Source organism: Ahaetulla prasina, chromosome 5 (assembly GCF_028640845.1).
Source record: "Ahaetulla prasina isolate Xishuangbanna chromosome 5, ASM2864084v1, whole genome shotgun sequence".
Classification (NCBI taxonomy): Eukaryota; Metazoa; Chordata; class Lepidosauria; order Squamata; family Colubridae; genus Ahaetulla; species Ahaetulla prasina.
The window spans coordinates 30,194,687-30,210,495 of NC_080543.1; the positions used below are offsets into that span (position 1 = coordinate 30,194,687).

General features: G+C 35.2%; 1 protein-coding gene across 9 annotated transcripts in view; it reads right to left on the minus strand.

Annotated features, from left to right (window-relative positions):
• The window catches only part of STARD13 (StAR related lipid transfer domain containing 13), a 116,378-nt gene that overhangs the window by 25,991 nt on the left and 74,578 nt on the right, over positions 1 to 15,809 (minus strand). For 7 of the 9 annotated variants that reach the window (XM_058185158.1, XM_058185156.1, XM_058185155.1 and 4 more), the window contains 5 exons: positions 10,531 to 10,602; positions 9,556 to 9,637; positions 7,608 to 7,671; positions 2,802 to 4,183; positions 87 to 260 (listed from right to left, as the gene is read on the minus strand). In XM_058185158.1, coding sequence (XP_058041141.1) covers positions 87 to 260; positions 2,802 to 4,183; positions 7,608 to 7,671; positions 9,556 to 9,637; positions 10,531 to 10,602 — 1,774 coding nt within the window. The remainder of the gene's footprint in view (positions 1 to 86; positions 261 to 2,801; positions 4,184 to 7,607; positions 7,672 to 9,555; positions 9,638 to 10,530; positions 10,603 to 15,809) is intronic. The other 2 variants (XM_058185162.1, XM_058185163.1) reach the window with 2 other exon arrangements.

Sequence of the window (15,809 nt, forward strand, 5' to 3'; positions counted from 1 at the left end):
CAAATGTTATACTAATGAATTAATTAAAAAAAAAGAATTATAAGGCTTTATAACTAAAGAACATGTAAACTATAAAACATACTTACCATGTCCAACCATGCTTGTTTGACATGGAGTATTTTTCCATAATTGCTGTAAGATGGAGTAGGGAAAATTTTTGTAGCAGATTTAGCTGAGCAGCTGACTGATTGCTGATCTGGAGTGATCCTAGGGCATGGCTAAGTTGGTGAGAGATCTGGAAACTGTGCCAACGTAATCGCCTTTATATATATACAAAAAAAAAAAATGGAATAAAATGTATGATTGTCATGATAGATTTGTTTCTTATGAAATCTGCGAAGGATTAGAAGACTGTCCTATAGTCAGAAGAATATAATTCCAGCATGAGTCTAAAAATTGCTTTCCACTTACAAGATTCTGTTTAAGAAACCAATTTGTTTTAGAGGTGTTATAGTAATGATAAAAGTTTAAAACTGCCATTTCTAGTAAATTCCATTTGCTCCTCTAGATGCCATTCTATTTCTGGGACATTTATAGTTGAATAAACTGGTATGGAACCTTCAATAACTTAATGTTCTTGTGCATCAAGATTTTATGCAGGTACAATGGATCCAATGAGTACAAAAGTATTATTCTGATGAAAGAAGCATAATCTAAGATAAAGTGAAATTTTTCACACTGTTAAAAGGCAACTTTGCTTAGACAAAAAAGGGGATCTCCAATTCCTTATTCCATTCAGCCTGCATATCACCTTGATTTATCAATAACACATGTTTATAATAAATATGGGGGTTCTTATCTCACAGGGTTTAGTGATTACCTCTCATAAATTAAGTATCTCCCAAGCTAAAAATCCACTGATCCAAATTGAGTTATCAATAAAAGTTGTAGTTATTAATATTACCAGTGGGTGGCAACAGCCAAATTGCATTTATCCTTTAACATAAAAAGATGGTAACATCATTATCATCCAATAATTGATCTAAAATAAAAATGCCAGCATCTATCAAGATCTTCCATAAAGTTTAAAAAAATAAATGTTAGCATCTAGATTACCACAGAGTATCAATTTGGTGTCAGAAAAATAATCAAATGCAATTTTTCAGTAATAGTATGTTTATACTATTCCAGAAATAGTTTTGAACTGATGTATCAATGACAGAAAATATTGCTAATTCATTATATTTTGAGCCCAAAATAATCGTGGGTATGAGTGTCTGATTATGCATGTGAGTGTCTGATTCAATAGTCAAAAAATCAAAGCCCCTATTTTTAACTGCAATTTTTTCTAGGTAATCATGGTTTTGAAAACCCTCATAAAAATGTACAGAACAATGCACTGAGTATTTAAAAATGTCTCCTGGATAAGTGTATAAGAATTCTATGCAAAATATAAGGTATCCTAGTAATTATATTCATTTTTTAATATTATTTATCCCCTCCCCACAGGATCAGGCTATTAATATCCAAAGAATTATACTGATTTGAGAAATGTGAGGCGGAATAATAATACTAATTAATACATTCAGTGCATATATGAAATAGTAATTGTGTTTGCTCTTCGCATCAATTCTAAATTAAATGAGCTAAAGAATATCCCACAATTTATCCCAACATATTAATCAAGCACGCATCATAATCACAATCAAAGTATGAAATTCAGAAATAGACAATAAAATGCCATCAGCAAATAACACCAAATTTTATTCTGATGAATAGTGCAAAATACCATGGATATTATGATCTAGTACACTGGTTCTCAAATATTTTAGTCTCAAGACCCCTTTATATTCTTAAAACTGATTTGAGAACCCAAAGACGTTTGGTTGTATTAGAATTAAAAACAGAAATTGTAATATATTTATCTGATTTTGCAGGCCTGCTGAAAGGAGAACACTTTGAGAACCACTGATCTAGTATAGTAGCAGAAATTAAAGAATCTAAACAAATATCAAAGTGGAAATTAGATATATTTGTCCAGTATCTTTATAGATAGTAGAGCCATCTTGGTATAGCGATTAAAGCATCATGCTAGAAACTGGAAAACCATGAATTCTAATCCTGCCTTAGGCAAAAGTCAGCTGGGTTACCTTGGTCTAATCATTTTCTCTTAGCCCTAAGAAGGAGGCAATGAGAAATGACTTCTGAAAACTGCAGGTACCTGTCCAGGCACGCTCTGGGAATTGGACATGATTAAATGGAAAAAGAAAAAAATCTTTATAAGATGACCAGCTAGAATCTGGACTTATTTGGTATTTCACATTCAGCTATATAATTTACTAGTACTATCTATGCCTTTTATCAAAGGCTTTTTCCATATCAAACAATATAATTTCAGCATTGCCTTTTCTGTCTTTCCTCAGATCAATCAAATCCTCCCAATCACTTTTGCTGTGGGCATTATCTGCTGTTTGCAATTCATCATATAGTTAAACCTTACTCTCAATCTTTGAAGTAAACAAGATTCTCCATCCTTGATCTAATCCTCTTCAAATAATGTTTCAAGTAGCTGGAAAATTTCAAACAGAGGTTATTCTGAGACTTTATTTTTAGAGGATACTGTAATTGTTGTTATTTTTGACCATTTACCGGTAAGTTGGCAAGAGAATTCAGTGGAAGATTTTATGGGATTACTCTGATTTAAAATTTAAATTATATATTGTATTGTGAATTGCAATTTATTGCTATGATTTTGATATAGGAACAACTACCTAACTGAAAATTTTTAATTTCCTACATAATTGAAGTATTTCAATTTCCTGGTTTCCCATTCTTAGAGGGAAATGTGATCTGGTACAAACCTGTTTGGTCTGGTAAGGGATGCTCCAACACCAGAGTCTCTTCTTTCTCTGACACCAGGAGCTTCTGATTCATAGAGAGATGCTCCGTCTCGGTCAATATCACTTGGTGTTGTGTGGCCATCAGACATTGAGTTTTGTTCAAACTCTAAAGAAATTTTACTTGGTGACTGACATGACAATGACTCAAATTCACCAATGGATAAAGCATTCTTTTTTTGTTCTGGTAATATATTTTTTGACCAGTCATCAATATATTCCTGAAGTCCATTGACATGTTGCAAGATATCATCCAAATGAGGAAAAAGATTTTCCCTTTCCAGATCCAGAAGATCTCCTGTGCTGGCACATAAATGAGAACTTGGAACATTGTCATAAATGCTAACTCTACTTTCTTTTGAACAGGAAACAAGGGGTTTGTGTTCTTTAGATGTCTTGTTAGTTAATGAAACACTGTCTCTCTTCCAGTTCAGGACACTGTCTGTAGGCGACAGACTTTCAATAGAAAGTGCCTTAGGAAATGTTCCTGGTTTGTGGTCTTTGGGAATATGAAATATTAGGTTTTCTTGGGAGTGAAATTCATTTTTGCAGTTTTGATCTAACACTTGTCTCAGTGTTGCTCCTGCAAGAACATCTACGTCTTCTAAGTACATGCCACCCCGTTTATTTGCTTCATGATGTTTGCGGTCTTTTAAGGAAGGAGTGCTTATGGTGCTGTTGCTAATCTCCAGTTGGCTGCTTTCACTGCTGTAACTGGCAGAAAATGGAGATCCTTGTCTGACTAGATCTTGGAGAGCAACTGTTTTATTTTGGAAGTCTCCATTTTCTACTTGCAGGCATTGCATTTCCTTTAAGGTTCTGGGCTCATGCTGCAGGACAGGTGTACCAATGGCTGAGAGACTAGTCAATCCAGACACTTTTAATTTTCCGTGTTGCCCTTTGGGCTTTAATGTCTCCATATGCTTCAAAAAGGTTTTTGCTCTGGTTCGTGTTGTTTTCTCATTCCTGAAGTTGGGAGAGACTTCTGAAAGCTGGGAAGAAGGACCACCAATTGAAGAGGGGCCCTGCACAGAAGTGTTTTTGACACAGTATTGTCCTGAACAATTAGTTTCCCTGAGGAGGCTTGTGATTCCAGACTGACTCCTATGGTCACTTCCTCCACTGCTCTCACTGTGAATAGATGACACCTCAGGCTCACTCAAATCAGTAAGCACACTTTCATTGCTGGTTGTGATTTTCATTTTAATGTCCCCTTGAAAGTCATGTTTGCCTGACTGATGAATCAAGGCATCAGAGTCTTCTACTCGAGACCATCGCTGGCTTGCTCTTTGGAAAGTCCATTTATTACTGATGGCACAAAGGTCTTCTTCATCTGAGTCTTCACTCTGAAAAACAATACATAACATTGGAATGTCTGTCCATCCCTAAATCTACTGATATCAAGCCTAAGAGATCATTTTTCATCTTTCCTTTCATCACTTTTGATTTGCAGACTAATGGTTAATAATGACATGCAAGTTTTCATATGCGTTTGCATACCCTTTTATCTACACTCAACCAAACACGTCATACATACGTACATACATACATAATCTTGCTCTTCCTCCCATTCTTTATCTCCCTCTCCATCAGTAATCTGCAGATTAATTATGTTTTGTTGCCATTAGTAATGGGAACTAATTTTCTGTTTGCTGTTGGTGAAGCCATCAGCAAATATTAAGAAGTGTCAGCTAACTGAGCATACACTGACAGAGCGATGGAGAAAAATTTGTAATTATCAGTTTCCAATGGTCATCAGGACATTGGTTGGTCAACATACTTTCTCATCCTGTCCCAGCAAAATATATTAGTCTTGCCATTTACGGAGAGACAGATAAGAAATAAATATCAATCAATCAATTTCAGAGGCTCTGTTCGTCTTAGAAATTAGAGGGTGCAAATTCAGTCATGGATCACATGAAATTTCATCAAATTCTAAGGAATCTGTAAGTTTTACTGGTTCAAACTCAAAAATGTATTACTGTCTAAAGAAAGATCTAAGGTTTTTTTTTAATTAGCGACTAATTTGATTTGAATTATAATTTTCTTGAAAATGGCAATGGAAGCCCAGACACTACCGTAGGACTTTGGTTTCCTAAGATCTCATGCTATTCAGGATGTAGCACTGAAACCTGTCTGAGCTGTGTTCCTAACTTTCTATTTTTGCTGAAATCTTGGCTCTTGACATTCAGACTCTAGTTTAGTTGTCCTGACTTTGTGACAAGCCTTATTTTCTATTTCTACCTTTTACATGATGGATTCTGCTGTAAATTATTAGCTTTCTGTATTACTAATTTGATAGGGGTCTGACTTTTTCACCTGTCTACTTACCTCCCTAAATACAAGAGTATAAGGGTGCTTTTTCCAAGAGGCAACTGGGCTTTCTTGTTTATTTCTTTGAAAACATTTTGCTTCTTATCCAAGAAGCTTCTTCAGTTCAGAACTGAAGACAAGAGTATAGGGACTTGAAGTGCCAAAGCTTGGATGGCAAAGTATTGTACTAGCTAAGTAGAGTTCAACATTTTTAGAAGCGCTACCTTTAGAAAGGATGTGCTACAGTAGTATGTTTTCAATATTTCTATATGTTTTGGTATAATGACAAAATAGATTCGGTTCATATTGAATTGCAATGTAGATGCTAAAATAGTAGTATGGGACCTGCATATGGAGAGGGATAAAGGCAAATGCAGTAAAATAATGATTTACTTAATGACAGAATATTAAAATATCTTAATGTGCTTTGAACATCTGTCTACTTCCCCAGAGGCATCTGAAAATAGAGTGCAATTACATTATTCACAAGAACCAAAGTTACTGAAGGTCTTTCTGTTATGATGCACATAAAAATTAGAGATCATATGAAGCAAAAAATAAAATTATCTGAATAATTTCATATACACAGGAAGTAAAAATATAACTTTATTTAAAATTAAATTGTAAGTGTTTAGATTTTCTGAAAAAATCCTTTGTATTGAAAAAATGATTTCATTTCTTAATTATTTTTAGGTCTCATTTTTAGTTGTCTGTATTTGCCTTCATATGTTGTCAAAGCTGAAATATTATGTATATTGTTCTATGAGCAATTATTACTGAACAGAATGGGACTTCAGATTAAAGATCTGTTGGATTGAAAAGCATATCATGACATCATCCTAATTATACCTGATCCCTGATTAGCAAGATCACCCAAGTAATTAACGCCCAAAGCAGAAAATTATTTCTTTGTCCTGAGGAATTTTCACTCTAAATGTTGATACAGAGACAACAAAGGAAAAGTGAAAAAACACTGAGGTGTGTTTTCTGAGATGTGAGTCATTGGGAGACTGTAAGTTCACAGACAAATATATAATAACAGAAAGATTTGCTCTTGGTTCTTTGAACTCTTGTCACCATAAGATCAGACTATTGTAATTTGCTTTTACATGGGCTGCCTTCAAAGACCATTCAGCCAGTTGGCTGAAGTATTACCTAGATTCCCCCCATGTAACATCATTATTGCTGGAACTGCATGCTGTCAGTCAGTTTGTCAGTGAGATTCAACCCAACAGATACTCATTTTTAAAGCCCAACATGGCCTAAGGTCTAGATTTTTCTGTCTTCTGCAAATATAATCTGCCCTTCTTATGAGATTTAGTAGAGAAGCCTTCTGAGGTTCCAAGATTTGAGGAAATGCTATCTATAGGCATTTTGCGCTTGAGCACTTTCAGAATACAGAATACACACTTTTTGGAGTGCAGCCCTCAGCCTGACAAATGGCATGAATGCCTGCTTTAAGTCTACTTGAAAAGGAATGAAATGAAACAGCATCGGCATCCTATCCCTTCTTATTTCGCTTCAAGCACTGCTGGCAATGACTTCTCCAACACCAATGAAAAGAATTTGTCAAGCATTTTGAGAGAGAATCCAATCTGTACAATGTTCCTTGGAGCAATGATCTGTACTATGCAAGCTCCTGATTAAAAAGTGCCCCAGGGAGAGGAGTGCCTTGTAAATAAAATGTTATTGGCTCCTTTACAAAAGTTTTCATATCAAACAGCATTTTCTACATTCCTTCTTAAAACCCCTTAAGCCTTAGATAACGCCTGTATTATACAATGAGCTGTAAACATGGCAAACTTTATTTTAATAAGTCAGCACAAATGAAAGAAAATAAAGCAAAAACAAAAAAAAATGTCTGTTGCTTTTTATCTGCCAAGGAATCATAGTGTAGGGTCATACTCAGACTGCCTAGTTAACCAGACAGGGTTTTGCTTGTATTTTGAAAAGACTCTTGGGAATTGTTTTCTCTTACAATACAGTCTCTTTCATTTGCTACTATGCAGATACGTTCAAATCCCCACATTCTTCGTGAGCAGTTAAAAAGGAGTTTGAGAAAGCCATTCTATATGGGCGTGGAGGGACTATCACAATCTGGATGTTGACTTTACATGCGAGATTTCTCTAGGAAAAGGAAGGTATAAACAGAACAGAAACTAATTTTTAAGGATACATTAGAAAAAGCATATTGATAAATCATGAACCTTGCTTCAACATAGTCAATCTTCATGATTGATGATAAAAACATTTCTTCTATACACTGCATCTGGAAACATTCTTTCTCATTTTCAACAGAGGCTATTGTTGGACTTTATAAATGATACAAAAATTACAGGGAAATAACAATTGTATTTGAGGTTCAGCAATTCGATACAATATCATCTGGGCTTTTGATTTCAGGAGATTTTAAGTATTTTCAATTACATAAAAATATTTGAATCCACATGTACTTGCCTTTTTTCTTTGGAAGTTCAGATCAAGTTTCATTGAGGCACATTTATTCAGTGTGTTCAACCGTCTAAAAATAAAACAAGAATCATACTGAACTTATTGATTGGCTCTTCATAATATCAAATTTAGTTCCTTCTTTGATTTGAATGCAAGATGCACAGTTAATTCCTATGAATGAGACGGGAATAGAAAATTAGACTATCTTGAAGCCCATATAATCTAGCAATTAGTCTGATGGCTTGAAAAAAATGAGTATTTGTTATCATAACTAGACATGGACTTTTATATAAAATTTAAGCAAAATTTAAGCATAACAAGCCCTCCACCTAAAGCCCTCCATTAGAAATAAAATTATTTATTTGTCTAAATGTATATTCCATTTCATCTATGATTTTAGGCAGTTTATTTACTGTTTAAACAACAACAAAAGACCACCACCATCTGAGCCAGGGATCACCAACCCTGCAAGCATCTGTCTCCATTTAACTGACACTTCTTGCTTCAGAATTTTTGTAAAAGCATTGTGTTAACAGTCTTCCTGGATGCCCAAAGGAAAGTGGCTGGCTTGGAAGGCAGTCTGCTCCAGATGAGGGGGCTACTGCTGAGGAGACTTGCTGCTGGACCCCCAATCCTTGGACACTAGGCTCCCATATGACAACTTGAATGATGTATCAAAATACATCACAAGAATGTCTGAACAGTTGCCACAAAAATAACAAGACTATTTGTGCTTTACTCTTCTGATTGCAATAAAATCTTAAGACTGTAAGTAATTAAAAGAATACCAAACTAACAGATTATATACAAGGGAAGCAAGGTAGTAGAGTAGTACTCATGTCAGAACAGTTTACCATTTAGAATATTTTAAAAGACAGGTAGGAGGCAAAGTACATTTGTATGTGCATGAAATATAGGCCATATAAAGCACAAAAGCACACATGAAACCACTGAGAAATAGAGACATGCCTGTTATGGGTATAGTATAACCATTTCTAATGTTGGTATCTGTTCCTGAAGGCAGAACCGAAATTCATTGCTGAATAAACTTTTCTCTTTACTTGTTAGGTTCCTCTGTTTGATTGGCCTGGAATTATTATTCCATAACACCTGCTTTCTATAAACTCTATCTTGATGTCATTTTTTAACCACTGTCATTAAGCAATGACAGAATCTTTTTTTTAAAAAAAATGCTACCCCCTCCCCCCCCAAAGTGAATGCCTATATTTTAATTAAGGCAATGCCAATTTAAGCTGATTGGTTTTAAGCAAAAATGATGTCCTATCTTCTGGGGCCTTTCCAAAACTTTGAAACAGATTGTCAAAGATATGAAAAAAATTAAGTCTTTAGTTTTCTGATTAAATCCAGTGCATTTGGATTCCTCACACCCCCTTGAAGTGGCAGAAGTCATGATTCTCCATGTGAATCATGGAGTGTGATATCTGTCAGATCCAAAGCAAACTCAAGAAACACTAGTCAATAATATTTTGGTCCACATGAGGACAAGCTGCTTTTATCTTGTTATGCCTTGAGTGTGAGAAGCTAAATAAAATTAAATGCTAGAACACCAACAGTCTTCTACAAAAAGGTATTGTGAAACTGGCTCCTTGTAGTTTGCCCACAGAAGCAACAATTCATATAAGTGTCTGGTGAACTCATTCATAACTAACACTCTTGGAAAACCTAGCAGGTTTTTTTAAAGGCCATTTTTTTAAGGTTGCATTTTCCAATTCTGATCCATTCAGGAAGCTAAAGTTTACTTGAGGTCCAGCTTTGGGAACCAGCTGAGCTGCTGCAAACTGAGGATGAATAAAACTCATGATTTCCAGCAGAGAAGGGAGGCTAGTAACAATCAATATCTGCCTAAAATTCACAGAATCCTCTGCACTGTGTGAAATGCTATAACTTTTGCAAACTATACTAAAAGAATAGTGTGAAGCAGAAAGCACATTACCTACAAAGAGTTTCTACAAGGTCTTTGTCAAGGAAATCATGATCTTTCTTCACAGCAGCAATATCAATAGGGAACTGGTAATCTACAAGAGAAGAACTATTTATTTTTAAAGCAACAAACACTTGACTTTGAGAGATATTGGATACATTCTCAAACAACATGTACATAAAATGTATTCATTAAAATGATGTTAATATATCCTGTTCTGAATGCAATACAAAATTAGAAGGTTCATTTTTCAACCTTTTTTTGTAGATAAGTAACATTCAATAAATAGTAATGTTCTGATCACTAGTATAGAAAAACAGTTATTGTTCCTTTCCCGCCTGATTTTTCTACTCTCCATCACTTTGGCTAATAAATATAGAAAGTAAAAGTTCAACATATTTGAAAGACAAGGACTTAGGGTAGGCTACATTATTCCAGTAGAAAGCTCTTTTACTCTTCTGCATTTACCACATCACCTTTACTAGCACTGTCTTTAATGAAAAGCACATGTAAATTGTGTAGTGACATCATACATACTACTTGCCAATAAAATAACTTGAGCATATAGCACTAAGCATTCAAGTTGGCCTTTGAAAGGCACTCTGATAGTCACTCTCAAAAAATTGTGGGTGGAGACCAGGAAAAACTTAAAATTTTTGACAGTGCCAGCCAAACTGTTAGGATCCTTTTAGATTCTCCTTTTTTCAAGTTTAGAATACACTGCAAAAAAACATTGCACATTAGCTTAGGTACATCTACACAATACTGAGCCCAAGAATATCTCAACATTCAGATTTAATTCTTTAATTCAATGTGATTTTCTAGTTATCCCAAGATTAGTGTTCCTGTGGACGAAATCTACCAGATTTAGTTCTAGTGTTTTGGAAGGTGCAGGTGTTCCCCCTTCAACAATATAGTATCAAAACAAACACAATAGTCTTTGCTATAATTAAGGTTATAGAATAAACAAGGATTTCTAAAACATACCTTCATAAAGTTGAGCATACTGAGGGAATCCAGCAGCCCGTAACCAAGCACAGGACTCTTTTGCTTCACGCTCTGAGGAATAAAGAAAAAACACACACCAAACAATGTATTAATACACCATTTTATAACTTTGGTCTTTTAGCCAATTGTTCAGAAAACTATTCCAACAAAGTAAGCAGCTTCTGTGGAACATATTCAAATTTTTTTTTGTTCTTAGGATCTGCGCGTTTGAATATTTTCATTTCAAATTCATACCTCATTTATATCAGACCAGGTGTCATGCACAATTTCAACAACCCAATGAAAGAAGTGGAAAAGCTACATGAAATCATACAACTTCCCTGGAGCACACTCCAAATCAGTGTGACAGTATTTTGATTGTAATCAGCATTTTCATGGATGGTGTCACACCTATACTATTTAATACCATCTGATTAAAAATAGCAACGTCTAATCTTATGCTTCCAGTTCTCACAGATGACTGATTTTGAAATTGTAGAATCTCAAAGGGATGAGAAACAACAATGGGAGAATGTCGTAAATGATTCTCGTGAGAAATTTGAGCAGAACCAAAGAAAATGGGGAGAAAAATTAAAAAGTTAGCGAGAACTTTCAAGACCTTGTGCTGGAGCTGAAAAAGACAAAAGGTAGCCATCTGGATCTGAGAGCGAACAGAGGGAGGAATCTAGGGATGAATATGTGGTTTGTCATCCTGGTCAACCAAAAGACATCTCTTGTTCTAAAAGAACCCAGTCAAACTATGATATATAAATGATGCTCAAACAGGAACAGATTGTGTATTAAGGGGGCAATTTCTAAACACACATGCGATAAGGGAGATGGAGGAAGTGCTTGCCAAGCCCAAATAGACCTATTACTAAAGATTTGCTAAGGTATTTGGTAGTCTTGGGGGTAAGGAGAGGGGATTGGAAGATCAAATACAAAGAATGCTGGTAGTTATACATTAGGAAAAGTGCATATATTACTGGAAATATGCACAAAATATTGCTGAAGAGCATATTCTAAAGAATTTTGTTTTACCAAAATATGCACACACTACAAACATTATGGGAAATAAAAACTATGCATGGCAATTATTGTGCTGTCTTTCAAAAGAGGCAAAAAACCCTGAAACTGTAATAACTAAGGACAAGAAAAATGGGAAATTGGTAAAATTAAAATGGAAAGATACATTCATCTCTATTAGCTACCAATCATAAATTTAACTAGCTTTGGGTAGTAACATGTCATTCATTATTCATTTGCAAAAAGCATGTTGTTTGTCAATATCTGTGATCAGGTGTCACTATTAGTCAAAAAGTTAAATAGTGCTTTATGCATGTTATGTGCATATTTAGGAAATGAATTGTTAATACTTTAAAAAAACTCCCAGGAAATATATTCATAGAAGTCTTCCTTTTATGATCCTTGTTTGACGTGAAAATATACTTGAAATATGGAAATTTGTTTTATTTCCTCTGCTTTTGATGAGACAAGCTCAGGTATATACATGTTCTTCAACTTACTCATGTGTGCCTCACAAGTAGTCTTAGTTATATAAATCTTTCCCACATGAGCAACTGCGTGATCGTAAGATTTATTATCTAGAGCAGGTGAAAATGTGTATAAATTTCTCCGCATCAATTTTTTATTGCAAAAATATACTGTCCTGCCTAATTCCAAACTGAGCAATAAAAGAGTGATAGTATGGCATACACACAAATGTGAGGCTATATCCATGTGCACAAATAAAAATCAATAATTGTGACTACATCCCATCCCTGCACTGCTGAAGAAAAGACAGTGTGATAAAGAATGCCCACAGTGCCATCAATCTAATGTTTAAATAGCTTTTCTAACAAAGAACGGAGAAAGGATAGTTCTGTGCACTGAATCTTAAAGGCTATATAGTCAATACCGTCTTTTTTAGAGATGCAATGTTACTCTTTCAAAAGTGGGCAAAGCTTTTCAGCACACTAAAATGTGCTCACTGAGCAGCTCTGCTCACTGAGCAGCTCTAAAGTTATGTGAAGGAACCTTTGTTTTTGTTTTTTTTTAAGACGGATTCAACATGGAAGAATACAATAGTTTAGATTCCGTAGACCAGGGGTCTCCAACCTTGGCAACTTTAAGACTTGTGGACTTACCATAGATAACTCAGGCTCAGTTCTTTAGACTTTTTCCATGAATAGTTCAGAAATGCTCTAAGATGATAACTAGTATGTAATGGAAGATAGTTAACTAGTTAGATACTGTATAAATACCTGAGTGGATGTAAAGAGGAGAAGAGAAGAGAAGAGAAGAGAAGAGAAGAGAAGAGAAGAGAAGAGAAGAGAAGAGAAGAGAAGAGAAGAGAAGAGAAGAGAAGAGAAGAATTCTTTATTGGCCAAGTGTGATTGGACACACAAGGAATTTGTCTTGGTACATATGCTCTTAGTGTACATAAAAGAAAAGATACATTCATCAAGAATCATAAGGTGCAACACTTAATAATAGCCATAGTGTACAAATAAGCAATCAAATCATATTAGGAAACAGTCAATATAAATCGTAAGGATACAAGCAACAAAGTTGCAGTCATACAGTCATAAGTGGAAGGAGATGGGTGATAGGAACGATTAGAAGATTAATAGTAGTGCAGATTCAAATTTAGATTCAAAACTATGATGGTCACCCCCCCATCGCAATCGCATGATTGTACTTAGGGCATTCAGTAGCCAGGCTGCATTTATAACCATTGCAGTGTCCCATGGTCACATGACCAGGTTTTATGATGATTTTGCTGAAAGATATTTACTTCCGAGTTTTGGCAAAACCAGCCTATAGCAAACTGTTGGCTCATTTAACAAGCACAACATTTGCTTAACAACTGCTTCAAAAAGGGTTGTAAAATCAGCTGGTCATGTGGGTGATCATAGGGTGGGCAGCAACTAGATCTGAAAAGGAGGCAGAGATTGTTATAATAAATCTCAAGGGATGCTGCGCTCCCTAGAAGTCACATGGGAAATAGTCATCCTTTGTAGTAACACTACAGATTCCTATTTCCCATACGATTTCTAGGGTGTTCAGTTCTATGAAGTTTACTTTGTAGATAAGCTTTTTATTGCTGAAATACCATTCAATTTCCAGGAACTGTTTTCTGAAGAAACCAAACTGTAGACAAGTATTGCAAATTCTAAAAAATCTGACATTTCCACATTGGTGTGTATGTTTGTGTGTGCGTACATGTGTGAGAGAGATCTGTATATCTTTTAAATATATGTCAGAATCTCCTAATTAATTCCTGGAAAATTCCTAGAAAATCCTGAAAAATTCCTGGAAAATCCTGGAAAGCAGAAGTAAATATGGATAGTTTAATATGCATAGTTTATTGAAATAAATAATTTCCTACTTGAAAACCATCATGGATCTGCTGTTAGACCCCTTGCAATTTGCATATCGAGCAAATAGATCAACAGATGATGCTGTTAATATGGCTCTGCACTACATCTTACAACAGGGATGTCCAAACTTTGAAGAGTGGTGGACTTCAACTCCCAGAATTCCCCAGCAAGCAACTTGCTCATGTTTATAGCTCATGCTGGCTGGGGAATTCTGGGAGTTGAAGTCCACCATTCTTCAAAGGGCCAAGTTTGGACACCCCTGTCTTACAACATCTTGAATCTCCAAAGACCTATGTAAGGGTCCTCTTTGTAGACTTTAGTTCAGCATTCAATACCATCATTCCAGACACTCTTCTAACTAAGCTAAACCAACTACAAGTACCTGAACAGACTTGTAAATGGATCACAGCTTCCTAACAAACAGGAAGCAGCAGGTAAAGCTAAGCGGGATCACTTCAGATACCTGTACAATTAGCACAGGGGCCTCCCAAGGCTGTGTGCTGTCCCCACTTCTCTTCTTTTTGTATACCAATGACTGCATCTCCAATGATCCATCTGTTAAACTACTGAAGTTCACAGATGACACAATAGTGATTGGTCTCATTCGAGACAATGACGAATCCGTATATAGATGTGAGGTCGAACGACTAGCCTTGTAGTGCGACCGTAACAATCTGGAACTGAACACACTCAAAGCTGTAGAAATGGTGGTAGACTTTAGGAGAAACCCTTCCATACTTCCACCTCTCACAATACTTGACAACACATATCAACAGTAGAAACCTTCAAATTTCTAGGTTCTATCATATCGCAAGATCTAAAATGGACAGTTAACATCAAAAACATCATCAAAAAAGGACAACAAAGACTGTTCTTTCTGCGCCAACTCATAAAGCTCAAACTGCCCAAGGAGCTACTGATCCAGTTCTACAGAGTAATTATGGAGTCTGTCATTTGCACCTCTATAATGGTCTGGTTCGGTTCTGCAACCCAACAAGAAAGACACAGACTTCAGAGGATAATTAAAACTGCAGAAAAAATAATTGCTACCGACCTGCCTTCCATTGAAGACCTGTATACTGCACGAATTAAGAAGAGGGCCGTGAAAATATTTTCAGATCCCTCACATCCTGGACATAAAATGTTTCAACTCCTACCCTCAAAACGACGCTACAGAGCATTGCACACGAGAACAACTAGACACAAGAACAGTTTTTCCCCGAAGGCCATCACTCTGCTAAACAAATAATTCCCTCAACACAGTCAAACTATTTACTAAGTCTACACTACTATTAATCTTCTCACCAATCTCTTTCCATTTATGAATGTATGACTGTAACTTTTTGTTGCTATCATTAAGGGTTAAATTGCAACCTATGACCATCATTTGTGTTGTAAATGTTGTACCTTTCATGAAGGTATTTTTTTTCTCTTTTTCTTTTCTTTTCTTTTCTGTACACTGAGAGCATATGCACCAAAACAAATTCCTTGTGGTCCTCACTTGACCAATAAAATTCTATTCTATTCTATTCTATTCTATTCTATTCTATTCTATTCTATTCTATTCTATTCTATTCTATTCTATTCTATTCTATTCTATTCTAAAGACTTATGTAAGATTAAACTGTAATTTGCTTAGGTTGCAAATTAATGTTAAGAAATCAGAACTTCAAATTGAATTAAAGATCTCAAGAAAAGTTACAGAAACAGAGATAATATATAACACCCCATAAAATTGGGAATATTTAAAAATTTTAATTCATTCAAAGTGTAACAAATTACTGTAAACTCCAAAAATTTTTTAAAAAATATTCAAGTTTGAATAAATATAACCATTTTTGGCTGAGAAGGGTTTTAGAATATTTGTATTCATACACTTAGAAATGCCTATACAAC